This window comes from Cajanus cajan, chromosome 4 (assembly GCF_000230855.2).
Source record: "Cajanus cajan strain Asha chromosome 4, NIPB_CcT2T_4, whole genome shotgun sequence".
NCBI classification, from domain to species: Eukaryota; Viridiplantae; Streptophyta; class Magnoliopsida; order Fabales; family Fabaceae; genus Cajanus; species Cajanus cajan.
In genome coordinates, this window is record NC_138520.1 from 21,325,784 (window position 1) to 21,353,332 (window position 27,549).

The 27,549-nt window shown below is 33.8% G+C and overlaps 3 protein-coding genes and 2 non-coding genes across 6 annotated transcripts; 2 read left to right on the forward strand and 3 right to left on the reverse strand.

Annotated features, from left to right (window-relative positions):
• Positions 1 to 2,429: 2,429 nt before the first annotated feature.
• On the forward strand, positions 2,430 to 2,536 carry LOC145957620 (small nucleolar RNA R71). The gene has a single exon (XR_014433663.1). It is a non-coding gene; the product is annotated as a small nucleolar RNA R71 (small nucleolar RNA).
• An 8,589-nt stretch (positions 2,537 to 11,125) lies between these two features.
• Positions 11,126 to 18,185, forward strand: LOC109792162 (U-box domain-containing protein 45). Of its 2 annotated transcripts, none has more exons than XM_029270078.2 (4): positions 11,126 to 11,181; positions 14,593 to 14,663; positions 16,345 to 16,713; positions 17,262 to 18,185. In XM_029270078.2, exons 3-4 carry the CDS (start codon positions 16,499 to 16,501, stop codon positions 18,037 to 18,039), a joined length of 993 nt encoding a protein of 330 aa, XP_029125911.1. In that variant the 5' UTR covers positions 11,126 to 11,181; positions 14,593 to 14,663; positions 16,345 to 16,498; the 3' UTR covers positions 18,040 to 18,185. The 2 variants fall into 2 exon arrangements, with proteins under 2 accessions (XP_029125911.1, XP_082928496.1); XM_083072370.1 differs by lacking the exon at positions 11,126 to 11,181 and adding an exon at positions 13,557 to 13,648.
• On the reverse strand, positions 13,235 to 13,339 carry LOC114915391 (small nucleolar RNA R71). The gene has a single exon (XR_003803369.1). It is a non-coding gene; the product is annotated as a small nucleolar RNA R71 (small nucleolar RNA).
• Positions 18,186 to 18,840: 655 nt separating the features above from the next.
• Positions 18,841 to 23,434, reverse strand: LOC109792161 (altered inheritance of mitochondria protein 32). The gene is made up of 5 exons (XM_020351540.2): positions 23,106 to 23,434; positions 22,921 to 23,006; positions 21,290 to 21,595; positions 21,119 to 21,202; positions 18,841 to 19,413 (listed from the first exon to the last, which is right to left on the reverse strand). The coding sequence occupies exons 1-5, from the start codon at positions 23,331 to 23,333 to the stop codon at positions 19,098 to 19,100; spliced, it is 1,020 nt and encodes a 339-aa protein (XP_020207129.1). The 5' UTR covers positions 23,334 to 23,434; the 3' UTR covers positions 18,841 to 19,097.
• Positions 23,435 to 24,478: 1,044 nt separating this feature from the next.
• LOC145957233 (uncharacterized) lies at positions 24,479 to 27,117 on the reverse strand. Its single transcript, XM_083073456.1, has 4 exons — positions 25,371 to 27,117; positions 25,081 to 25,285; positions 24,826 to 24,989; positions 24,479 to 24,507 (listed from the first exon to the last, which is right to left on the reverse strand). The coding sequence occupies exons 1-4, from the start codon at positions 27,115 to 27,117 to the stop codon at positions 24,479 to 24,481; spliced, it is 2,145 nt and encodes a 714-aa protein (XP_082929582.1).
• Positions 27,118 to 27,549: the final 432 nt, after the last annotated feature.

A 27,549-nucleotide genomic window follows, 5' to 3' on the forward strand; every position in this document is an offset into this window, starting at 1 on the left:
GAGGTCTTAGAGTAGCTTAAAATAAGGAAGTGGAGGGAATGAAGCCCAATACGGCCGTACTAAACTTAATACGGCCGTATTGAAGCTTCAACACGGCCGCAGTGAACTCAATACGGCGTATTGAAGTTTCTGAAACTTCAATACGGCCGTACTGAAATCAATACGACCGTATTGAAGCTTCAATACAGCCGCAGTGAACTCAATACGGGCGCATTGAAATTTCTGAATTTCAATACGACCGTATTGAACTTCAATACGACCGTATTGAAGTTCAAAAATTTCAATACGGCCGTATTGATTCTGTAGCCCGTATTGCGCCTATTCCCTATAAATATGACGTCAATTGGACGTCATTCCACACTTTTACACACAGTTTTAACCCTCTCCTTGAGTATTCTGGGGTTTTTGAGCAGTGTTCTGCCCTAGAAATCACTCGGAGAGTTGATCCGACGAAGTTCTTGAGCCTCGAGCCATTTTGCTTGAGGATCGAACCTAGTCGAAGGGAAATCCTCCGGATTTCCGTAGTCAAAATTTTCTAGGAGGGAGCGAGCGAGCTTGTAGAGCGAGGGAACGCCAAAAAGCTTCCCAGTTTTACGAAATATATAAAAGCACGCTTCAAAGGTTTCTTCTTCAAAATCCTTCCTTTTACTGCTTTCTGATTGTTGCATAGCATATCTAATTTATTCGCCATGTAGATATCTTGTTCATAATCGTTTAGAATAAATAGGGGTAATTTAGTAATTTTGTACTATTATTTTTAGAAATAATCTGTCATAGGGAACCCGAAAGGGGCGCTGTGGGGTGCTAACACCTTCCCCACGCGTAACCGACTCCCTTACCCAACTCTGGTTGTAATGGCCAAAGTTGATTTATAAAATCAATTGCCTTATCCCTTTTTCCAATGTTTTGAGTAAAACATTGGTGGCGACTCCACGAACCCTTTTACTACGAAAACCACTAATCCATAGAGGGTCCCGCTTGGGATTAACATGGATTGGTGAGACATTTAATAAATAAATTGGATAAGATCAACAAGGTCTCAGTTTGAGAACAAGTCATTCTAATAATCCAATACATTTTCAAAACTAAAATAAAAGCGAGCTCGACCGTCTTCGCGACCGCCGAGGCCCGTTTGGGCCGGTGGCGACACACATAAGGCTTTTTCAAACCTTAGATTTCCAATGAGACAAGGTATAGAGAAACTACCAGGATCCTTAAGTTTTTTGGGCAAATTATGATGGATCAATGTAACAGTCTCTCTATCATCCAATTTCCTTCGGTTAGCTAAAAGATCCTTAAGAAATTTAGCATATGTAGGCATCTGTTGTAGAGCTTCTACAAATGGAATGTTTACATACACTTGTTTGATCATATTTAAAAATTTTTCAAATTGTCTATCAAGTTTAGTCCTTGCTAACCTTTGAGGAAAAGGAATTGGAGGGTGATAAACAGTTTGAGGCTTTGATGAAGATACTTTTTCTTTTTCTAATCTCTCTTTTTCAGGTTTTTCAACCATAGGAGAAGCGTCTTCATCAATCTCAATATTATCATTTTGATTAGACACAGGTCTGTCTAATTTCTTCCCACTCCTTAAAGTAACAGCATTAACATTTTCAACTGGGTTTGCAACTGTTTTACCTGGGAACTTACCTGGAGAATTGTTTGAACTAGGCATCAACTGTGCAATTTGATTTTCCAGCATCTTGTTGTGGAGAGTAATATTCTCAACCTTGACAGCAAGGTTTTGAATAGAATTTGCCATTGAATCATTGGTCTGTTTTTGATTAGTGACAAAATTCTCCATAAGGTTTTCTAATCTTGAAACACTTTGTTGAATTGAGGGTGTCTGTACTGGATTTCCTTCCCCATTAATGAAGTGATTGGACGGACGGAAATTAGGTTGCTGATTGCTAGTTCCTTGAACTGGGTTATTCTTCCAAGAAAAGTTAGGATGATTCTTCCAACCAGGGTTGTATGTGTTGGAATATGGATTACTCTTCTCTCTTCGAGGAGTGTCATAGAAATTATGAGAAGCTGCCACCTGTTCAGTAGTATCTTCTTTTTCTCCAGTAAAAATTGAGGTACAATCTACTGCAGTGTGCCCTTGTTCCCTACAAAGGTCACATACTTGATTTGTAGCCACTGAATTAACCTTAGCTTTTTCCATCTTGTCTAATCTTTGATTAAGAGTATCAAATTTTGCTAAGAGTAACTCAATATTGTTCACTTCATATCGCCCCGGAGTTCCTTTCCTTGCTGTGACTTCTCTTTCACTGTATTGGCTGTGATTTGAGGCTACATTTTCCAAAATAATCATGCAGTCATTAATAGGTTTCCCCATGAAAGATCCTCCAGCTGCTGAGTCTAATATCATGGTGCTTTGTTGGTCCAATCCTTCAAAGAAAAATTGGATGGTAAGCCAACGGTTGAAGCCATGTTGTGGGCATGCTTGAAGATATCCTTTGAACCGCTCCCATGCTTCATAAATAGTCTCTCCAGTGCCTTGTTGGAAATTAGTGATTTTCTTCCTCAATTCTTTAGTTTTAGAAGGAGGAAAGAATTTCTCTAGAAAAGCTCTTTCACATAATTCCCAAGTTGCTATCTTTTCTCTAGGCACTGTTCTTAGCCACACCTTTGCCTTATCTCTCAAGGTGAGTGAGAATAAGCGGAGTCGCATTCCATCAGAAACTTCATCATCAAATTGCTGGGTCTCACAGATTTCCAAGAACCCCTCTAAGTGGTCATTAGGATCTTCTGATGGTAGTCCTCCAAAGGTGTTCTGTTTGAGCATATTCACCAGAGAAGCTGGTACAGTAGCTCCAGTTTGCATCTCCCCTCCAGGTATCCCACGAGCTACGGGTGCAGAGTAATCCCGAAGCGGTAAATTATCTCGTTGTGCAGCCATGTCAAATTCTCTAGAAAGGTTTCTTTTCCTTCTCAGGAGAGTTCTTTCAATCTCAGGATCAAGTGGTGTTGGTTTCCCAAGACGTAGAGATCTCTTTTGCATTAACCCTAAGGCACTGCAAAAAAAAAGAAAGTGACCCGTGAAATCTGAATTGGAGAAGTAAATACTAACAAACAAAAAAAAAATTATTTATTTATTTAATTTTTTTTTTTTTTTTTTTTTTAAATTCGAATTAAAATAATTGTAATTTAAATCAAGAGACGTACTCCCCGGCAACGGCGCCAAAAACTTGATGTATGGAAAACCGCAAGTGTACGGTTGTCGTCAAGTAATAAATATCGAATCACAGGGACTACGTGTTTGACCTAGAATTACTAGTATTTTAATTTGAATTTTAAAACAGATTGAATTTTTGTTTTGAGATGATAAGATCAGATTTGATGGTAAAAGACATAGTAATGCAATTAATGAATAAGATAAAACTTTAAGATAAGATAAGGAGATTTCCGGGAATCTAGGGTTCGCACAAAGAGTTCCAACAATATTGAATTATTATTTTCATTAATTAATTCTATTCCATTTTGAAGGTAGTCTTAACCTAATTTAATCATTGCACCTTCTCAGGCTACGAGGACGTGTTTAATTAAAATTAATCTCTACTCTCGTGGTAATTACGTTCAATTAAACCCATTAAGATCTTTGTTAATCTATTGCTCCTCGAAAACTTAAATCAACTCTCGTGATTTAACACTCAAGTCTGTTCCTTTAGGTTCCGATAATTAGGTTCTCCTCTCAGTTCATCCCTAATTATCTATGATTATGAAAATTAAGATTAATTGTTTATCATAATTATAATCAAGTTCTCCTCTCAGTTCATCCTTAATTAATGTTATTATGAAAACAATAATATTAAAGTTCATATATAAAATATAAAAGAACAGATCAAGAATTGGAATAAAATTAAGAAACTGAATAATGCATTAATAAAGAGGTTCTCAGAGGCTAAGCCCTGATCCCAGAAAAAGGGAAACTACTCACAGGAGTTCATAGTAGTTCTCCAAGAAAAGAAGAATAAAAGAAAAGCAAACCTTAGAGTCGATGGCACAGGCGCCCAACCTTCTCCAAGTGTCAAAAACTAAAAAAAATTGTCTCCGAAACAAAAAATCCCCGTTCTAGGCTAACCTCATCTAATTTATAACCTAAAAGGGTAAAAAGGTAAAACTACCAAGATAAAAAATTACAAAGATAAAATAAAAATAAAACGTAAAACTTAAAAAGCTGGGACGCGAAGTGAATCACGGCCGTGACTGAGAATCACGACCGTGATCTTCTCTGGAGCACATCTATGAAGGGTCAGTGGCGTTCACGGGTGTGATTGGGAGTCACGGCCGTGATTTTCTATGGTGAATCACGGGCGTGATTTAGAATCACGGTCGTGATTTTCCCTGTAGCTCAGCATTTCCTCTTTAATTCTTAAATCTTGATCCTGCTCAGAGAAAACACAACACATACCAAGAAAAGCATAAAATAGGAAAATGATATAAAAATTTATTAAAAACATGAAAGATATGCATGATTATGCTATGAATTCTTGTGAATTAAAGTGCTAAAATACGAGTAAAATTCACAACATCAGTGCAATGGGTATTTGTTGATGTTGGGTGTGTTGGTGTCAAATTTCAACCAACCGACGTCTCTAAGTCCTTGCACATGAAATCGTAGGGCCTTGCATCGCTCCACGGAGTGCCCTAGAGATTCAGAATGATAGTCGCACCTTTTCTCAGGCTTGTACCGCAGTGGGTAAGGAGGGTCCATCTTCTTCGTTGGAGGAAGTCGTACTAACATTGAGGCCTCCAAGAGTTGGGGTAGTAGCTCTGCGTACGTGATGGGGATTTTGTCTACTACCTTGTCATCTCTAGGCTTTGTCTGTGATGTAGCTCGACTCTTTGGAGCAAAGATGACAGTGTGGATCCCTTCTTCCCTCTTCTTTTCATAAAGCCCTTTTGACTGACCATTGTCCGATGGTGGGGGCTCTATGGTTTCATATCCGAATGGGATGTCTTGTATTAGATGGGTCCCAACCTTTTTTTTACCGCCAAAGTTGTGGTCCTCAATGGTTCTCAATTGTTCCTCTAAGGCACCCAGATAGCCTCTAATGTCGTCAATGTCATGTTGCATTCTGGTCATGGTCTCAAACATCTTAGCCATTTGTTGTTTGAGCTGTATGAACTCCTTAAAAAGTACATGAATTCCTTCTTGTAAAACTCCCATGACTCTTCCACCCTAAGAGTTCGTGAGTATGGAGTGTTGAAAAACCACCTTCGAGTGACAATGAATAGTTTCATATTAAACTATTTGGATGTAGATGCATGAAAGGGGGTTCCTAACAAAGATTCGATGGCTCATCCTCGCTGTGAGGTGAGTTATCGGTGTTCCTCTTCATAATATTTTATGATGTGAAAAAGGCCACGCTGATTTTTTCATCTTTGATACAAATCCCCTTAGTGATCCTAAATAATGATATGTATGTTTTTTTATTTTTGTTGATATATTTGTGTTTGATTTTGATTTATTTATTATTTTTTTTAGAAAATGCATGATGCCCCCCCCCCTTTTTTAAAGAAGGGATGTATGTTTCTCACAGATCTTATTTTCATACTAGGTTTTCTTTCACATGATAATGCATTTTTTGTTTTTCTTTATCTTAGGGGGAATTATAAAAAAATGAATAAATAAATAGTTTGAATCAACGAAATGCAATAAACATGCTCATACAAACGAATCCATGAACGATACACTCCATGGTCTGCGATCCCTGTCAAAGAAAATGCTTTATATAGGATAGTTCAATTCTCACTGGTTTTAAGGCCCTCAAGGTGCCCCCATTTTAGGGACCTAGTATCTCTGTCATCGTCACCTAGAAAACTCTAAGGTTTGTTGCAGTATTTTGGGCTAGATTAACCGATTATCACCTTGAGTGTGATTTCCGACAAGACTCGCAGGCTCCAAGGCCAAACTTGGGTCGGTCGTACGTCAACCACTCCTTATATTTAATACCCTCATGCCCCTGGGTGTATGGGGACTGTTGTGTGCTATGGTTTGTGTACAATTTGTATTCAAATAGCTGCAGAATTTAAACAAGCAAACATATATTAAAGTCAAACAAATAAAACAAACAAAGTAAAGGGGAAAAATATTTAAATTATTATTCTTATTTTATTAACTTCATCATTTATATGGGTCTGACGCTCTTTAAACTTCCCAGTGGAGTCTCCATCTGTCGCAACCCAAAAATTTCCGATCTTGCGACCTATGGTTTAGACATCCTTTTAAAAATCTCATCAGTTAAGGAATGCTCGGACACCAGACTAATCCTTAATTAATGGTTTTGAAAATAGCGTTCATGGAGTCGCCACCAATGTTTTACTCAAAACATTGGAAAAAGAAAATATTTTTAAAAGTCCGATAATGACCTTGAAAACCAGAATTGGGTTCGGGGATCGGTTACGTATAGGGAAGGTATTAAGCACCCCTAAAACACCCTAAATCGGTTCCATATGATGAAAATAACACAATAAGAATTAATAATATAAATATTTAGTCCCCTTTATGAATTTTTATTTACATAAATAAATTTAAATTAAGCGGTTGACCCTAAAATGTCTACATGACTGCTTTTATTACAATAATATTTTTAAAAAAAATGAGAAAATAGAAGGAGAGATGAGGGTTGATTGAAATACCTCTTGTGTGAGCTTTATTAGATCTTCAAATATGGAGACCTTTAGGCGCTTTTTGGCGACCTAACACACTACAATGTTCCTCACAAATCTCAAGAAATACAGAGGAGATAGAAAGAGAAATTTTGAGCTCTAAGGAATCTTGGACGAAATTTTATGGCCCTGAGAACTGTGCCCAAGTCTGCTATTTATAGACATCATAAATTGCCAGAACGGCCTGTTCTGGATTCGGAACGGGCTGTTCTAGATCTGTACGTTATGTGTTAATTTCACATCCTGGAACGACCCGTTTTGAAATCAGAACGGCCCATTCTAAAATTGAGTTTTAACAGAAAACTACCACATTGGAACGCCTCATTCCAGACTAGGGTTTTAGGCCTTTTTTGTGGTTTGGAACGGCTTGTTCCAGTTTTAGAACAACCCGTTCCAACTTTAGAACAGGTCATTCCAGCTTGAGAACAACCCGTTCCAGTTTGGGAACAGGTCGTTCCATTTCTGGAACAGCCCGTTCTGGGCTACTAAGTCATCCTTTGTTGGGCTTTAGGCCTTCTGATGTCATGTCCTATTGTTTTCATGTTTTGGGAGCTCCTTTCCTTGATAATAGATGTCCATTTCATTGCTTTTGTGAGTCCGGATGAAATTGGGTGTCTACAATTACAAGTGACTAACTCACTGCATTAACATTGAAATTCTACTATATTGGTATTGTACCTTGTAATCTACTGTAATTTGTTAAATAAAATTTATTAGAGGTTGAGTATTGAATATCTTGGTAGGTTAAAATCAAGAAATTTAAAAAATAAAGTCTTCTTAAGATAGAATTTATTCAACCCCCTTCTAGATTCTAGTAAACAAGAACCAACAAAGTTATTGTATGTGTTAGTCGAAAATGACTTTATCTAAGACTTCACACTCTTTGAGATATTTGCTTGATCTTTCTTTGATGAAAAATCATATCTCTATTCCTTTTAGAAGTTCAATTACCAAAGAATTTTTTATTCCTTCAATCTATTAAGGAATATTATAAACAAAGAAAATTTGGTTATCAAATATCATAAATGATATATATATATATATATATATATATATATATATATATAATGTATTCATCTTAGACAAACAAAGTGATTTATTTGAGAGACTATATGTCATCATAACCAATCCTCTATTAACTTTCATATTTCTATTAATCTAAAAGATATTTCTTTAACAAAACATTCAAGTTTGTGTTAAATCCTACCCTATCTTGATTTTAATAAATCACATATTTTTAGCCTAAAATATATAAATAAAAAAAATACTTATGTGTGTGCTAATGATCTTGTTTAAGTGTTTCAACAAAAGATAAATAGGTTGATCAGAAGGTTGCACATAACATGTCATGTTGTCCTTTATAAACAAAAAGAATAACCAAAAGATCACCCTTATGACACCTTATAAGGGTATTAAAGAATATGTTAATAAATGATATACAACACCATTGATAATGTCTATCCCAAGATGTTGAATAGAAGACTTCAATTGAAACATTCCTTCTCAAAGTTCTTCTTCAAAAGTCTTGATCCGTAGACATTCTCAAAAGGCACCTCGTGTATGAAGATTGGTTGGTACAAGAAGAAATATTGAGGTCAACATTGAACTTAGAGAACAAACCAAGCTCCAATGGATTTATTGTATTCTTCTTACCTAAAAGTAAGCAAGACCAAAAAAAGAAGAGAAACCATTCAAGCTCTATTAGATATATTCTTTGCTACTTCATCCTCTGTTATTTCATAGAGAAATCCACTTCATACATGTAAACCATATTTTATAATAGAAAAAAATAAAAATAAAAATAATAAAGTGAGATATCTTCTAACATTAATTTATTATATCACTGCACTATCATCTAAGTATATTTTGAACCAAAATCATTTTAACTTAGAACAGTTTTCTATAAAGTATATTATAAATCAAAATTATTTTAACTTACACAACTGGCTTTTTAAAAGTGTTAATATAAACAAAACAAAAGAATTTTTTTTAAAAGGAACAATTCAACCCCCTTTTTGTATTTTGACGTTTACTTCAGTTTTTTAGTAATAAAACTTATTTTTTGAGGATTCAAGATTGTCTTTTGATCTAACTACTAACACAATCAACTTTTGTAGTATTCTTTCACTAGTTTCTTCAAGCTTACATGGTAGGCAAAGGTTTGTTGTTTACAAGCTAACCCTTTTAGAAAGGATATGTAAATTAAGTAAACTCGAAAAATGACTTGCGAAGGCAAGGATAGTCTAGAGTTAGACTTTTCTCAAGATCATCCACTAGACAAAGGTTACAAGAATTGGAGAATTTTTAATAGTTTCCACACTAAAATAATAAAAATATATTCACAATATTCACAACGTTCTTCTTTTTCTCTTCAAGTCTTCTTTTATTTACAAGTTTCATGGAGATATTCGTTGAGATGAGACCCTTGTAAGATGCATGTTTTGACTAGTGATAAATGGTCTATGAATATGGTTGTTGTCTTCATGGTTCATGGCCTTGCAAAGGGTTAGGTGTGATAAAGGAATTATTTAGAATTGCATTGTGTAGCACCCTAGTTTTTTTAAAATTTCTTACCTATATATTTATCTATAAATTATTATATTTTTTAGCTAATAAATATATTTTAAAAAAAACTATGAGATTATTTGAACAAGACTAATGCAATCCTATACAAAAATAATAGTACTAATAAAAATAAAATATCTGAGTTTAGTAATATAAGTTTTTATATATATAATTGGACTATTTCTTGGAGAGTACAACACTATTAAGTATAAAATGTTTTTGTGTTAGAGAGGTTAACTTATTTATAACTTATGTTATAGTTTATTGAGGGTAAATTAATAATATATACATTTAAAGAAAAATCTCTAAATTAGAATTTATAAAAATTTTGTAAAGATTTAACTTAGAAAATTTATTCTGCTAAAATATTACGCTAGAAAATTATGAGAAAATATTCAATAGGATCTAAAGAATTTATCATAATTATAATATGCTTAGAATAATTAATAAAATATTTAGTTAGGTTAATCTAAAATATAAGTCCCAACCAATCAAATTATGAAATATAAGTAAATTCTAATTAATTAGCATAATTAAGAGATGATCAAGAGATTTTAATCTTATGTTTTTATGGTAAAGTTTTTAATGATAATATTAGTTTCTCAAAACTATAATTAATTGGTAAGATACTTTAATAATTCTACAAAGTTCTAGAAAGTTCTATAAAATGGATTTCAATCACCAAATGATTGAATGAGTTAGAAGCTTAACCATTAAGATACTTAAATAATTCTATAAAATTCTACAAAATGTTCATCTAGAATGGATTGGAAGCTTAATCGTTAAGATATTTAAATAATTCTACAAAATTTTAGGAAGTTTTATAAATATCCATAAAGTGGACACTTAACCACCATATGATTAAAATGAATTGAAAGCTTAACTATTAAGATAACTAAATAATTCTTCAAAAAGTTAGAGAGTGGACACCTCATCACCATCTGATTAAATATATTGGAAACTTAACCATTAAGATATTTAAATAATTCAACAAAATTCTAAAAAGTCTTATAAATATCTACAACATGGAAACTTAATCACCAATCTAGAATATTTGAGATTAGAGGTGGAGATTAGTACAAAAGGAAAAAAAACCACACCAAAAAGCTCACTACAACACTTTAAACCAAGACATAAACCAAGCCAAAGAAACACCAAAAATTTCATCTTCTTTACCACAACCAAGGAGTAAACAACTAAAATTTCAAGAAGAAAGGAAGGAAAGAAGATAGAAGGAAGAAAAAGAAGTAAGAAAAGAAGAAATCAATGAAATTAAGAGAAAACTAGCAAGCTTGAAGAAATAGGTATAGGTTAGATGTTCAATTTTATTCATGCCTTTGAGTTTAGGATGTCTTGATCATTATTTCTATGTTTGGATGCATGGAACCTTAGGTTAGATTATATGGTTTTTTTTATTATACTTATTGACAAATTTGATGTTTAAAGGTTGAGTCTTAAAGTTGTTGATTGTTTATGATTGGATGCTATTGTGAAAATTATTTAAATTGTATTTGAAAAGTTCAATTAAGAATGATTTTGAAGTGATAAATCAATAGTAATGCATATTGAATATTGTATAATGTGGTTTTTGAGTCAAAAGTATTTTTAGGAGGGAAAGAAAAGAGTTTGTGAAAAAATTGAAAATATTTTTATTTTACCATCAAGGATGGTTGATAATAAAAGAAATGGAAAGTAAGGTCTTGATAAAAAGATTTTGATGAAATTATTTTCTTTAAATTTACTATCAAGGACATTTGGTAATGTGATGTGACACTAATGAAGGATAGTGAAAAAGTAAATAAGTTATTATGTGGAATATGAAATTTAGATTTGAGCTACCGATGTTAGTGATAATAAATAAAGTTGAGTAAAATGGGTAAGATGGGACCTATGATTTGGGAGATAGAATTTTTGTTTTGGGAGTTGTTTCCTATACAGGTTTCTCTAAATTCTCTCTCTTTCTCTCTTGGAATTTTCTCCTTAAACTTTCTTACACAAAGGAACTGTAGCGTCTTGATGAAGATGTGTGCCTAATCTATTCATCCGATTCTAGGTTTCAAAAACTATTGTAAAATTTGAGTTCCCGATCTTTATACCAAACGAATTCTCTTCATCTTCTTCTCTATTCTAGATCTATTTTTCATTCTTCATGATTATGAATTTTGTTTTAATGGATCCAAATTAGATTTGAAGATTAATTTTAGATCTAGACCTAAAATAACTTAAATCGCCTAAATCAACTGTTCACTATTCTTAAATTTGAAGAAAACTATGAGATCGCGATTGCGTTTCATTTTTTATGAAATTCAATAGATCTAGATTTAGATCTACATTTATATTATGTTCATGTTGATTTAGGTTGATTGAATTTAGATTATAATTTAAATTGTGAAAATTTTATTATAATGATTGAAATTTTGAATCGATGTAATTTTTTTATTGAATTTTCTGATTGAATTTTCTATTTGTGTCTGTAATATTTTAATATCTCTTTATTGTTCATAAAATTCCCCTCCCTAATTTTGTGATAATTTTGGATCCTATTGGCTTGTGTTTTAGAGAAGAATGACCTAGGTTGTTCCCTATATTACAAATCTTTGGGAAAAATCTAGTTGCTTTTATAGTGATTCGACAATGCTGTCAAAATGATGTTGTTGCTGGGGACATAAGTCATTGTATTCTGATTTTATTACGCCTATTAAATATTTGATTAATTGTTTTTGTATCTAGTAACCTTTGTGTTGAGTATTAACGATTTGATTTTTTTTGTTTCTATATTTGTCTCTATTTTATTTCTATCTCTATTTTGGTCTCTAATGTTGCAAGTAGGCTGCAAAAATAAAGGATGAAAATAGGGGAAAATAGAGGAGTGGTAGAAATCATATTAGTAGAAATCAAACTTGTCTTTATTTTTCGTCTCTAGACCCTAGATAGAATTTTCATTTCTTGTCAAATTGAGGTGAAATTTGGTTCCCAAAGGTAAAACATGATTTTGAGCAAACTTATCCTTTTAGCAGTAACCTAACCTTAGAATTGCCAAATTCTTACATCTTCTACAAATAGGGCTATTTTGGTCATTTGGCCGAAGTAGCTCCAATTGGGCTAAAATTTTGTCAAAAGGTGCGAAAATTCATGCATCAAGGTTCCCATATCACAAATTGATTATGAGCATCGGGGTTAATTTTTACCAAATTCCTTCATTTAGAACACTTTTTCAATATTTTTTTTTTAATTTTTAAAAATCACCAAAAGGTTATAAAAAAAAATAGGAAATATGATATGAAATGATGTTCTAGTGTTGAAATAGTTTTTTAAAATTCATCTGGTAGTGTTTTGCATGTTATAGGACTTGTTAGAAGTATATTTGACTTTTCTATTGACTTTGACTTTCTGTTGACTTTTCAATTATGTAGTTGTGCAGTTACTGTGTGCCTTGTATGTGTTATCTAATGTATGACTAGATCTAATTTTTGAGTTTTGTGTGATTTGGATACAAAGATGGAAAGAACACTTCATAGGTTAAAAGTTAGGAATAGTAGTAGTGTAGTTGCCAGGTCTATAATTCTTAATCCTACTTTTGTTGATTTGTTTATTTTTTATTTTCATTCTTATCATTCTAAAAATTCTGAAACTAAAAACATGGAAGCCAATCTTTTGTTTCACCTAATGTTGTACGTCAACCACGATGTGTCCAATATCCTGAAAATCAAGTTAATTACGAGTTTAAATCCGAGATAATCCATTTGTTGCCTAAGTTTTGTGGACTTACAAATGAAGATCCTTATAAGCATTTAAAGGAGTTCCATATAGTGTGTTCCACCATGAGACCTCAAGGAGCGCTAGAAGATCATGTCAAAATGAAGGCATTTCCTTTATCTTTGGATGGTGCTACAAAAGATTGGCTTTACTTTTTACCAGCAACCATCACTACATAGCATGAGATGAAAATATTATTCCTTGAAAAAAATTTCCCTACCTCTAGAACTGCAACAATTAAAAAAGAGATTTGTGAAATAAAGTAGCAAAATGGTGAAACTTTGTATGAGTATTGGGAGAGATTCAACAAGTTATGTGCCACTTGTCCTCATCACCAAATAAGTGAGCAATTGTTCCTGCAATATTTCTATGTGGGACTAATATTGATGGATAGGAGCATGATTGATGCAACTAGTGGAGGAGCACTGATGGATAAGACACCACTTGTTGCAAGGCAACTCATTACAAACATGGAAGCCAACACTCAACAATTTGGATTCAGAGGAGCTGTTAGGGAGTAAATGAGTTGGAAACTGGTTATGGTGCTAGTGTTGGTGTTGTTTTTGAAACAAATAATCAAAGGCTTGAAAATAAGTTGAATAAGCTGATTACCATGGTGAGCCATCTAGTAATTGGCCAACAATAACAGGTAAGTGCAATAAATGGTTTCCAACAAGAGTATGTGGAATTTGTGCTTCCAAAGAACATCTTTCATATGCATGTCCTACTTTGCAAGAAACAAATGCTAATGTTTCTAAAATGTACACTAGCCAACAATATAGACTTCTATAGCAACAACAAAATTATAATTCATACTCTCATACATACAATCCTAGTTGGAAAGATCATCCAAACTTGAAATAGGGGCAATAGTAACAAGAGATACCATTCCAACATGTACGTAAGTACCAACCTCTATTTAAGCAACAACAACGGCAACCTCATCCTCCTTTTACATAGAAGAGTAGTCTTTTATTTGAGAAGATGATGCAACAAATGGTTTCCAACAACATGTTGTTTTAGTAGAATATGACTGCCACTATCCAAGATTTGAAGACTCAGATTGGACAGTTGTCCATTATAATCAATCAACTCTAGTCATAAGGTTTTGGTAATCTTCCTTCCCAAACAATCATGAATCAAAAGGTGACTGTTAGTGCCATTACCTTGAGGAGTGGCAAGGAGTTACCATAATAACCACAACAATAATCAAGTACAATACCTGAATTTGATTCTTCAACTATCATTGCAACAAAAAAAGGATGATGCATCAATTATGAAAAATCATATTCCTCTTCATTTTCCCAAGTAGAGCAATAGCAACAAAGAAGAGATTTGAGTCAGATAATGAGTTGTTATACATGTTTAAGAAGGTGGAAGTCAACATTTCTCTCCTTGCTATCATCTGATAGATTTCAAAATATACAAAGTTCCCTAAGGAATTGTGTACCAACAAGAAGAAACTAAAGGGGGATGAGAGAGTGAATATGAGAAGAAATTTTTACAAATATTATGCTAAATCTTGATGTTTCTATTAATGTCATGCCTACATCTATTTTAGATTATTACAGATTGGTGATTTGATGCCTACAGGTGTGGTCATTTAGTTGGCAAACAAGAGCACTATAAAGCCACTTGAAGTTATGGAAGATGTGTTTGTCAAGGTTGAAGATTTGATTTTCCCTACAGACTTTTACATTCAGGATATGAAAGATGAGTCATTTAGCCATGATATATTGATACTTGGGAGACCAAGGAAATTCCTATAAGAAAAATCTAAAATAATATTCTAAACATATGTTTGTGCTTAAAATCCCAGTTTCCTAAAATTTTAAAGTATTTGAAATTTATTTCATAATTTTGCTCCTTTTAACTTTAATTTATTTATTACACTTATTTTATTTTTACTCAGAAAAATATATTAAAAAAATCACAATTAGCTTATTACTAAAATATTATTCTAAGCTTACAAAATATTTTTCCTAAATTTTTAAACTATTTTCTTTATTTATTCTACTACATCTGAGTTAGGCTAAGAAAGGGGGAAGAGTTGGTCTTTCTGCCATCTGGCAAAGCACTTAATTATTACTCTATTTTCCGGTTTAATTTTGGAGTTTACCAAATTTCTAAATCTAGATATTATTTACCATTATGAATTTAATTGAAAGTCTCATAATTTCCAAACAGATATTCAGACTTTCAATCACATCACACTACATTTAAATAAATAACAAATAATATGTTCATAAATTGGAGGGTATTACTCATTGTCTTGAGATTCCTTTTACCCTGTGCTTTGAGGTTGATTGTTAGGGGTATTCTTTAAATTTTAATATGAATCTCAGGTTTAATATGAAAATTTTAAAATCATTCTTAATAATCTAACATTCCCAAGAATTATTTTATAATTAAGTTTCCCGATAAAACTTTTTTTCATAAAAGGAAGTGGGAATTCAAGATTCCAATGAAGGCAGCCTTTTATATATATATATATATATAATTATGTCTCTCTCCGAGGAATGTTTTAGATATCTCAATTATATTTATGACATTCCGAAACAAAATATGAATTTTAAAAATTATAATTTCCAAAAAATATGAGTCAAAGATGAAAAAAAGATTTTATGTGTGAAACAGCCCTTTTATCTATTTCATACGTTTATTTTACAATTCATAAGAAAAACATCACATTTATGTACAATATTAAAGATAACAGATGATTAATTTAAATCAATATAAAATTCCATGGTAAATAAAATAAGTGATTTCCTTAAACAGTGATTACACCTTCAACAAATTGTTGTCGCTACAAGAATTCTTCTATTACAAGGGGTTCTGCGATAGTTTCTGTGTCCCTTTTTGTTTTCAAATTTTCTGGTTACTCTTATGATTATGTTTTATTGGTGGCTCTAATAACAAAGTCAAAGCTCGAAAGGGGTTTGGCATAATTCAAGGAAAAAATAATGAATGTTGTTGCGCATGTGATTAACAACGGTATTCTTCATGAGGTCCTACTAAGATACCTTTACCTTCATGGGAAAAAAAAATATCAAAATGCCACATAATGTAGAAATGTTAACCCTTCTTCAAAGCAAAGACAAAATCTCTAGAAAAGTTCGATAGAATATTTATTGCATGCTTGGATTAGATTAACTTTAAAATAAATAAAAGCTCAAAATAAAATTGAGTATAAATCTAAATATAAAATAATATTTACTTCTGAGTAAGGAAAGTTGAAGATTCAAACTTAGCAAATTTGACATTCCTTTTTGTTTTTATTCTAATACTAATGTTCACCAAAGAGAATAAAAAAAGCTAACCAAAAGAATTTTATGTTGCTTGTAGCTGAAACAATGGATTGGGGTAACCGCAAAAGCGTAATGTTACTTCTTCAAGCAACCACCCTAAGGCTACACTACAATTACCACTGTCTAACAGAGAAAATGTGGAGTTTTGAGTGATTCAAAGCAAAAGAAGAGAGCACACTGAGAAAGCTTCAATGGAGAAAGAGGTTGTGGAAAACCTTTGGAATGGTAACACAGAAATGCAAATTCAAGCAGCTATGGAACTCAGGAAATTCAGCAGAAGGCAGAGGCACAATTTGGCAGAAAGTGGAGTTATGGTACCCCTAATTTCCATGCTTCATTCTCAAAACTATGAAGCCGTTGAAGCTTCTCTTTGTGCTCTACTTAGCCTTGCCTTTGGAAGTGAAAGGTTAGTTCATTCACCTAGTTATTATAGATTTTTCATTAGCCATATATAGTATATGTCTATACCCCAGAAGAACTCCATTATGAGAAGCTTAGAGACCAGAACAATTTGATTCTCAAAATTTACTTCTTTTGAAATAGTACATTGCTCCTTCCAACATTGTTTTATAGCAATAGGGCAAACAATACACTCTTAGTAGTTAAAATTTATTACAAAATTACACGATGCACTTATTAACTAAGATGTGAAATTCACAATTTTTTGTAATTTTTAATAAATTTTAAATAATAATAAAGAATGTGTCTCCATGATTAAAGTTTGAACTTTTTTAAAGCTCCCATGATTGGTTTTTGTTAATGGAACTAAGGGATATGTCCAATGCTTGCCATTTGTTAATATAAATTTTGTTCTACCATCATGATACTTTACTATAAAGTAATGTACAAAAACACAATGGAGAATATAAATCCCTTCAATTTCACGAATTCCCACAAAAGGTTTCCTTCACGTGTTGCTGAAATCTCACACAAGCTTTTCTACATGTTTCACAGAAACAAGTCTCGGATCATCAAGTCAGGAGCATTGCCAGTGTTGCTGAGTCTCTTCCATTGCCAAAGCCAGACAGTGGTGGAACTGACAATAGCCACATTGCTAACCATCTCTTCTTGCAACTCAAATAAGGTAGCAATTGCTTCCTCTGGGGCTATCCAACTCTTGGCACAATTTCTCAATAGCAATAGTAGCACTCAGTCCCAGCTTGACACATTAGCCACTCTCCACAACCTCTCAACCTGCCAAGAGATTATTACTACATTCATTGTCTCTTCTGGGGTCCTACTTTCCTTGCTTGAACTTATCCACAGATCAGAAAAGTCATCCACATTGGTTGACAAAGCAATTGGGTTGCTAGAACACATTGTCTCTTCATCAAAGAGTGCACTTTGTGAGGCTGCTAGTATTGGTGGAGCAGTTAGGACACTAGTGGAGACTATTGAAGATGGGTCATTTCAAAGCAAAGAGCATGCAGTGGCGACACTACTACTTTTTTGCCAAAGCTGCAGAGAGAAGTACAGAGGAATGATCCTGAGAGAGGGAGTGATGCCAGGGTTGCTTCAGTTAAGTGTGGATGGAACTTGGAGAGCCAGAAATTTGGCCAAGAAATTGTTGCTGCTTCTGAGGGATTGCTCCAATTACGGTTCAACAAGTAAGCAAATTAATCATGAGGTTGTAGAACGGATCATGGAAGAAATTGATGATGTCGAAGGAGAGGAATTGGCTGAGACTACGCTGAGATTGGTTGAGGAGATGGTTGCAAAACTTAGTACATAATCTTTCAAGTTAACAGTGGCATAGTTTTAAGCTCGAATGTAACGCATTACCTTTTTCTCTAACGTTTTTATATCATTGAAGTGACTACTTTGTTTAGGACTTCAAATAAATATCAGTCATTTGGACTAATACTGTAGAAGTCATAACATTCTGTGTATATAAAGATTGGTTAGAGATCTTCCGGTATGATTTTGAAATTTGATGTTGGTTACGTTAGTTGATTATTATGCTCCACTTTTACAATTATTGATGCTACATTGAAAATCTAAATCCTATCCTAATGGAGTAAAGAATACAAAAAAAAGTTGTCAGCAAATACCTGGCGTGGTGTTTCTTTTTCTTTTTTTCTAAGTAAGCAGCACACTGCTTTTTCACATCAGTTGTCGCCTAGTGATTAAAAAAAGAAACACATCAGTTGTCGCTTGCAAAACCGAATGGCAATAATTTAAGATCATATAAACCAGAACAGATTTAAATCATTGCCTGCACACAAAATTTGTAATTAATGGAATCTATAATAATTATGAAGTCCTACATAAAAAAAACGTGCTACTTTTATCTTTTCTAGAAGACCTTGTCTTATTATTTAAGAAAGAATGGATTCAGATCTAAGCTTAATAAAATTTCACGTGCCTAAACATTAGAGAGAAACCCCAGCAAAATATTTGCAAATGTACAAAAGTATAATGGGTCATATCCAGTGTAAACAATGACAAGTATGAATTTGGATAATAGGATTATATATGGATATTTATTATTATAAGTTAGTAGTCACATATGTATCATAGAATGCCAGTGACGTAAGTAAAGAAACATATCATTATGGAACATTCAGCAGCAATATCATAATTCTGTTGGCTTCAAAAAGATGATAAAGTTTTCATCACTACATCTGTTGCTAGACTTTTAACTATTCCTTCCGTGCAACAAGCGGAAGCGTCGATGTATAACTTAAATAGTGGTTATCGTAATTGTTTCTTGATCTTATTGAACCTCGACAAAAAAAAAAAATATCGAGCGAATAAACTCCCAAGCAACCTAAAACATATTTTAGTAATCTACCCTGCTCTTCTATAAAGTTTGTAAGCCACAGCTACAACTGCTACTGCTCCAACCACACCAACAGCTGCGAGAATATCACGCTGCTGTAATACTGGCCAATTAGAACAGATTTTTCTCCCCTGTTTTTTATGTGCTTCAGGTGTTTCTTCAATTTCGTTGTTTTTCTCAACACTTGCACTTCTGCAACAAGAAACTCCATTAACACCCTGGCAACAACCACCAACATTTTCCTTGCTGGCGGTATCCTCTCCATTGGCAACTTTCTGGTCATCTGCTCCCTTAACTTCTGCAACCGATGGCCCCATTTGGCCCCTGTAGTATAAATTTTAAAAATATTAGCATATATCCCTCCATTATAAGAAAAGAAAATGTCAATCCTTAATACAGAATTTCCAGAGTTATTGCTGATCTTGAAGGATTAATACAGAATTTCCAGTGTTTTACTCTCAATCATGTTCCTAGGGAAAGCAAACAAACCGGCCCATGTTTTAGCTACTCTTTCTTTGTCTTTCTTCTGGTAAGTGGTTGTTTCTGGATGTACCTCATTAGGTTTATATGGCTTCCATGTGACTCTATAGTTGAATTTTTAATGATATGTTCTACTTTGAAGGAAAAAAAAAACACTGAAGGGCCTAAACTACATGAAGCAACTGAACAGTATCAATGACAATATACCATTTACTGAAACTACAAAATATTTTTTTCCTTTGACTATTTTAAATTATGAAACCAGGGCGGATAACAAAGGAAATAATTCCGACAGAAAATCATTACAAATAGAAGCAGGACATAAACCAACATTCAGATAGATGGATGAGAATTAATGCACACGACAATGAATGAAGGCTGCATTATTTTGATATAGATGCCAATATAGGGAATGACTGCTACCCAAGATGAAGAAATCCAACTTCCGCTTTCACTATTTTAAAACATAAGCTCAAGAAGATGCCCATTTAGATTTTCTCAAGACAAGGCTGACAAAAAAGTGAATTATAGACATATCAATATATATCTGATATCTTATAGTGGGCCATCCATTCAACTGGGCCAACATGGCATAGACATCATTGTTTAGTCCCTATGCAAGAAAACTATAAGTTTTAGTCCTTACACATTTTTTTTGTAGAAGTTTATCACCTCAGAAAACTTTTGAAGTGGTATTTTACAGCCAAGGTTTTTTTTGAGGTCAAGTTGTCAACAAATAATGGAAGGGGGCAAAACTTAACTTCTATGCATGTGTAAGAACTAAAACTTAAAAAGTTTTCACGTATATTTAACCAATATAAAATATATGTCACGTCATTTTCCATAAGCTACCAACAATAAATAGCAAAATGACTAAAGAATCAGTAAAAATATGAGAAAGAAACTTGGATAATTACATCATTTACAAAATGTTCAGTAAATATAAAATAAAATTTCACCTATTAAGTAAATATCTCAAGCCTTCAACGAAATGCTTCTAATAATTTTGCATTTCATCAGATGTGACAACAATAGACAGCATAAAGACAGGTATTTATGATACGCAGGGGGGTATGATGTATTTCTTCCTATGAAGAACAAAATCCTTGACGCAATAATTTCAAATCCAAATATGATCACAATCAAACTAGAGACACATTCTTCCTTTAAAAATTTCCACCCATTAAGCTCAAGTATTTCTGCAATGCAACTCATCAACACCAGAATAATGAACAGAGAAGAGGAGAAATAAATAAAAACATCTAGTCAAAATTTAATAATCATCCAAAGGCATGAGAAAAATATGTAGCCTCCAACTCTGTAAACCCTCCTCAAATCAACTGTTAATGCATGTACAAGTGCGTGGAATGAAACAGTGATTGTTTTGATCAATCTACCATATAGTCCAGCAGCCAACAGCATAATACTTCTAGAATTTTAAAAATCACATTTCATTATTATAAATGTTTCATTTTGTCATAAGAAATAACATATCCTTCAAATTAACATTAAATCAAAATACTCAATTCATAACCACAAAAATACCAACCTCAAAAGTCGGTGTATGACCTCTCCCTTTGCAATATCTTTGTCCAACAATTCAGAAACATCATCAGGAGTAACATAGCCATACCTGTAAATAATTATTATGTGCTACAATTAATCTGCGATGAATTCCTTCAAAATTAAAGGATGCAACTGTGGAGGTCAGAGAGTTTACCAGTGACCCGTAATTTTTCCATCTGCTCCTGGGCTGTATATGATTACATTCCCAGCATACTTATGCCCACCAATATGAGAACATGCAGTAACAGATATCTGATCTTTCAAGCCTCGGAGCTCAATTTCCTCATTCAGCTTATTGATGAGAACTGGCCCACAAACACCACATCTCACATCACGACTTGCATGGGCACATACATAAACATGCGAACCGCTCAACACCTCTGGCACTCCAGCACTCCATGGTTTACCATTTATCAAAACATCTTCAAAAAAGCTATCAACATTTGATTCCTCCAAACCCCTTCCAATTTAAAGAACAAATTAAAGGGTCTCAAAACAACAGAAATATCTCAACACCCAACCCAAAAACCCTCATTCATCAATAAAGACCAAATTTAAGAGAGACATTACTTCAACTAAATACCAGTTTAAAATTTTCACTATGCAGAGAGGAATGGCATCACTAAAGAAAAATGGGGAGAAATACCCCTCCAGTGATACACCCTTCCATATCCCTTAAGTTGCAAACTACAACCTTAATATTCCCTACATTTGCAAAGGAAATCATCACCAGTTTAGCAGAGTGGAACTAAATCAGGCTGCATCCTGTAGCCAAAATATTTTCCTCCACTTGTTATTAAAACTACAGTACAATAACTATAATAATATCATAGTTGTCAATCCCAAATAGTTGCGTGTGGTGGCCAACCCTGAAAATGCTGTAGTAGGTAGAGGGAAGCCACTAACCCAACTAGAACAGAAGGGAGGGGGGTGGTAAACATAGAAGAGAGCACAAATCAGAGAGATGAGAAACCTGTTTAAGATAGATTAAACCACAGAACAATGCAGGGAGAGAACAGAGCAAGGCAGCAAATGTCACAGTTGGCCAAAAACAGTGACAAGTTTGACAGATAATGGCCATAGGTTAGAGATGACCGGAAACTATGGAAAACAGAGGCTGCAGAGGTTGGGGGTCAAAAATTGTCATAGCTGGCTGGAAAACACTGGGAAATGTTGATGAAGAAGGGTGGGTGTTCTTCAGAGAGTTTAACACTGAGTACTTTTCCATAACAGAATGCACACAAAAGGGCCTGAGAAAGTAAAATTAGGGTTTGAGTTCTGAATCAAAGGAGGGAGGAAAATCCAGAATTGCCAGCTACCTCAAACAGTCCTAAAGACACGATTTTTCCGGGCATTTGTAGCCATACTTCAAACTGAAACGCTACACAATTGATTCAACGGTAGCGCTACTATTTGGCGCTATTGACAACTATGAATAAAATACAATAGTTTGAATTATAATAATATAATATTAAACGCTTCGAACCATTTGCAGACTAAAGCCTAGCTCTACACCTTACAAGCAAGAAAATCCATACAGTTCCGGCGTTACACACAATTCACAATATGCATCTCAGAAAATCTACCTAGCATTGCATACAAAATACTCAAGATTTAAAATTAACTTGACCCATCCGAGCTCAAATGTTAGCTGAATTCAACTCAGGTTTTGTTTACCACACAGAACAAAACCCTAACAAAAACAACCGAAGCTCAGCTTCAGTTCAATAAATAACAAAAACGAAACCCTGATAATAGCACATCAAAACAGAGCCTCCAATTCACCTGTATTTAATCATTTCGGGGAAAATCAAAACGTCGCCGTCGGAGAAGCCAGCCTCCTCACGCGCCTCGCACACAGTGATTTTCGTCTGCAAAGTCAAACCACCGAAGTCAACCTCAGATGGTAGCAACAATAGCGGAAAAAAAGAAGAAAAAAAAAACGTACGAAACCTTTTCCGCTCACGAACCTTGACGGTTATGTCGTTCTTCCGGGCCTTGAAGGCGGCGGCGACGCGCTTGGGGAGGGGATCGGAGTCGGAGGCCTCGATGCGCGAGGGCCAGGACACGTGGCTCTTGTAGCAGAGGAACACGTGGCGGTCGTAGGCGTCGACGGTGCCGGCGAGGTTTTCGGTGTACATCTCCGGGCGAGTGAAGCCGTTGACGGCGTCGTCGGCGGCGGCGTTCTCGGAGGCCATGGAGGAAGAGAAGTGGGAAAAGAGAAGCAGAAAAACGGGAAATGGAAGAGTGAAGAGAGGGAAAGGAGTATCGCACACACTTTGGCGGTGATTGGTCAGATATAACAAGCGGCTATGGTGCGCAATGCGCCAAGGATCCAGAGTTTCGTCGTATATTTGACTTTGAGAGCGACATTTTATTTTGAAAATGAAAATTAGTTTTTGTTTGTATTAAAGTAAAAATTTAGGTTAAGTTACATTTTTGGTCGCCCTTCAATTCTTAATTTATTTATTTACGTTATTTTAGTTTCTATTTTAAATTATGAATTTTGGTCTTAAATTTTTAGAAATATGTAATTTTGTTCCTACATCAAATTGTATCTGATGATAACTATTTAGCTTCTGAAAAGATTTATAAACATTAATTCTTATCCATATGTCGCAATTTATTGTGTATCTATTACGATAATTATCATTTTAAAAGTTACGTATTGATGCATTTAGGATAGTTAAAAATCTATATTCAGATATTTATGAATAAAAAAAATCTATAACACATTATTAACTTAATAATTTCAATGGATATATTAGTATTTATTAAAAAAAATATAAGAACGAAGATAGATATTAAAATACATACATGTTTTGTGGATACTTGTTAAATACATGAAAACTCAATATCAAACTAGTTAGGAATAGCTAAATGCTCGGGGGATTGGAAAGTATATAGGAAGACTATTTTTTATTGGACGAAACAAGAGGGCAATCTTTGGCTTTCTCAAGGATAGAATTTGAAAGAAGGTGCAATCATGAAGTGGCAAATGTCTATCAAAAGCAGTGTTTTAAAAACCGGACCGGTCATTGAACCGGTGAGAGTACTGGGTCAATGGGTCACTGGTTAGACCGGTAGGTCACCTATTAAACCGCATGACCCGGTTTTTATTAAAAAAAATTAAAAAAATATTTGTTATACATATTTCATACCTATAAATTTCAAAAAAAAAAAAAATCACATCATACCTTAAAATAAACTCCACAAAAATTACAAACACATTTTAACATAATTTTATAATGTCATTCATGAGTTTTAAGCAAATAAAACAAGTTCTAAATATGAGTTTCAAACAAGTAAAAAACACACATAAGTTCCAAGCTAACTTGTAAGTTCAAACATATAACAAGTCACATAACAAAGCTACAAATAATATTTAAACATAATTGAACTACAAGATTTAAACAAATCTATATAAACTATTTATGTCCAAGGAGTAAAAGTTGTGGCCACCACTCTTTCATCAAAAATCTCAAATCCTTCTCCAATAACTTCTTCAATATTGCTTTCATTTAAATTCATGTTTTCCATAGTATCATCTTGTGCTTGTACATCATCATCATCATCCTCATCCAAATTTAATTGATCTATGACAATAATTTAGAAATAAGTTAGTAATTACAAATTCAAATTTAGTGATAACAAATACAAAATAATGAAATAACAATATAAAAAAAATACCAATGTCACTTGAAATTGATTGGATGGTCATATTTGCAAGGTCATTACGTAGTGCATCCACTTCCTCATTGGTTAAAAATGGTGGGGAATCCTCCATTACCCAATTAGAATGGTCATCAAGCGTTTCAAGATTAATAGGATCATAACTTTGATGTCTCTTTTTCCTAAGCACATGTAAATATGTAATGTATTTAAATCTAAGTACATGTATTTAGAAATAAAATGACACAAAAAAAGAAAGAAACATAATAATACCTATGTTGTAACCTCAAGTTGTAACGAACAAAAACTAGATCATTAAGCTTTTGATGCTCCAACCTATTTCTTTTCTTTGAATGAATATGCTCAAATACACTCCAATTGCGCTCACAACCCGAAGCACTACAAGTTTGACTTAAAACACGAATAGCTAACTTTTGTAGATTTGGTGCACCACACCCATAAGATTCCCACCATTGATCTAGAATATTGCATGAAATAAATCAGTATATGTATTAAACTTAAATAAACATTAAGGATCACAAAGTCACAAGTTATGAAGTTACCTGGCATAACTGTATTTCTTTCATACAAAGCAGATTGCCTTCCAAAATCCAACTCAGCATCTTTGTATATTCTCATCTCAGTAGTCAATTTGTTTCGTAGTTCAGGATCTCCATGAGAATACTTTTCAATCACATCTAAAAGTCCAGATGTTGTGGAAAAATGTTGTTCAAATTCTTCATCATTAAATCTACAAGCTGGATTCAACCAATAACCAGCAGCATGAAGATTTCTACGAAGCTGTGAATCCCAACGGTTATCTATGATCTTCAAGTAAGGTTCCACTTTCATCTTATTTCTTCTAAACCTTCTCAATATCTCTTCTCTAGCTTTATGTATAGCTTGGTAAAGAAAACCCATGGCAGGTTTATCTTCACTATCAACAATACGCAACACACGTACAAGTGGTTCTGTGAGTTTTACTATATCAGCACATTTAGTCCAAAACCCAGAGTTTAAGACTTGTTCCACAAATTTCTTTGCTTTTGCTTCTTTGGCATAAGTTGAGCTTGTCCATTCCTTAGATGTTACCATGGCTCTTAGTGGATTTTTTTGAGCCAAAATACTTTGCAAAGCAATAAAATTAGTTGCAAACCGAGTTGGAGCAGGACGAAGTATTTCTCTTCCACCTGTGTGCTTTCTCATCAAATACAATGCATAACAATGATTGTAGACATATTTAGTAATATTTGAGGCATGTGACACAGCTATACTTACTTCCTCTAACTTTCCCATGTCTTGCAACATCAAATTAATGCAATGTGCTGCACAAGGAGACCAAAATAATTTAGGAAACTCTGCTTCCAATAACCTACCAGCGGCAACATAATTGGCAGCATTGTCTGTCACCATGTGAACAATGTTTTCTGGCCCAACATATAACACCACCTCTCTGAAAAGCTTATACAACATATCAGCAGTTTTAGAAGCATGAGAAGCATCAACAGATTTAAGAAAAATAGTTCCTTTAGGACAATAAACTAAAAAGTTGATCAAAGTTCGCCTACACCGATCAGTCCACCCATCCGCCATAAGAGTACAACCTGTTTTCTTCCAAATTAAACGATAATCTTCTACAAGCTTCTTTACATCATCAACCCACCTATTTAACAAATGACCACGAATAGTATGCATACTTGGAACCTTGTACCCTGGACTCATACTACATAAAGCATCAACCATAGGTTGAAAATATGCTGAATTAGCTGCATTGAATGGAACTGATGCATCAATGAACCATTTGGCAATAGCAAGGTCACATTTTTCTATCACTTCTTTGCTTTGCAACACACTTTTTAAGGTAGGTTGAGCTCCAGGAGTTGTTCTAGGCATAAAAAAGTTACCAATGCGGTTCTTGCCTTTTAAAAATGTTGATGTTGATTGTTCCACTTCTGACACTTCACCTTCTTCAATATGTGGGAAAGAGTAACTATCATTATTTTCTTCTTGAATTTTTCTTTTCTTGCTCTTGCATTCATCAATGTTTTGTTTCATCTGAAAACGAATATCTGCGGGAACCTTTTTACATTGTTCAACTTGACCTTTCTCACGAGCCAAGTGACTCTTAAACCTATTAATTCCACCTCCCCGAATAACTTTATCACAGTATATGCATAATATAATAGATTTTTCATTTTCCTTAAGCAATTTACAATGCCCCCAAGCTATATCAGTTTTCCCTCTAATATTCTTTTGGAAAGAGTTTTGAGTAGAACCCTCTTGTGATGATGGCGTTTCACCGGTTGTCATGCCTAATATCAAAATATCATTCAATAACAACCAACAAAAAAATTATTGCAAATTAAATCAACCAAAATCAATATAATAATGAGCAAATCAAAGAGTAGCTAACAATAACATAATGTTAAATATAACCAAATTATAAATTCAAATAACAGCTAATTCTCCACATTGCCACTCACAGGATCACGTTCTCCGTCCACCAGTTGCCTAATCTGGCATTGTACAATTCTCTGGGCTTCAATTTTGGCCCGAGGTTGTATCCATTTTACCAACACCTTCCTGGCTTTGTTAGTTCTCTTCTAAGTATTCTAATTTCTAACTGGACCCAGTGGTGACTTCTCTGAATGTATTTGGCATATGATACTATTATGATTAATGCTGGCATTTGCATGTAAATGTTAATAAGATTGTTTGGCTGTCTTAACCTTTGTTTTAGTA

Coding starts and splice junctions, on each gene's coding strand:
- LOC145957233 (XM_083073456.1), bottom strand. CDS start 27,117: ATGACAACCGGTGAAACGCCATCATCACAAGAGGGTTCTACTCAAAAC. Junction 25,286..25,370: donor AAGAAATACAGTTATGCCAG/GTAACTTCATAA, acceptor GCAATATTCTAG/ATCAATGGTGGGAATCTTAT. Junction 24,508..24,825: donor ATCAATTTCAAGTGACATTG/GTATTTTTTTTA, acceptor TATTATTTGTAG/CTTTGTTATGTGACTTGTTA.
- LOC109792162 (XM_029270078.2), top strand. CDS start 16,499: ATGGAGAAAGAGGTTGTGGAAAACCTTTGGAATGGTAACACAGAAATG. Junction 16,714..17,261: donor CTTGCCTTTGGAAGTGAAAG/GTTAGTTCATTC, acceptor CATGTTTCACAG/AAACAAGTCTCGGATCATCA.
- LOC109792161 (XM_020351540.2), bottom strand. CDS start 23,333: ATGGCCTCCGAGAACGCCGCCGCCGACGACGCCGTCAACGGCTTCACT. Junction 23,007..23,105: donor AGAACGACATAACCGTCAAG/GTTCGTGAGCGG, acceptor TTGACTTTGCAG/ACGAAAATCACTGTGTGCGA. Junction 19,414..21,118: donor GTCATACACCGACTTTTGAG/GTTGGTATTTTT, acceptor TTTATACTACAG/GGGCCAAATGGGGCCATCGG.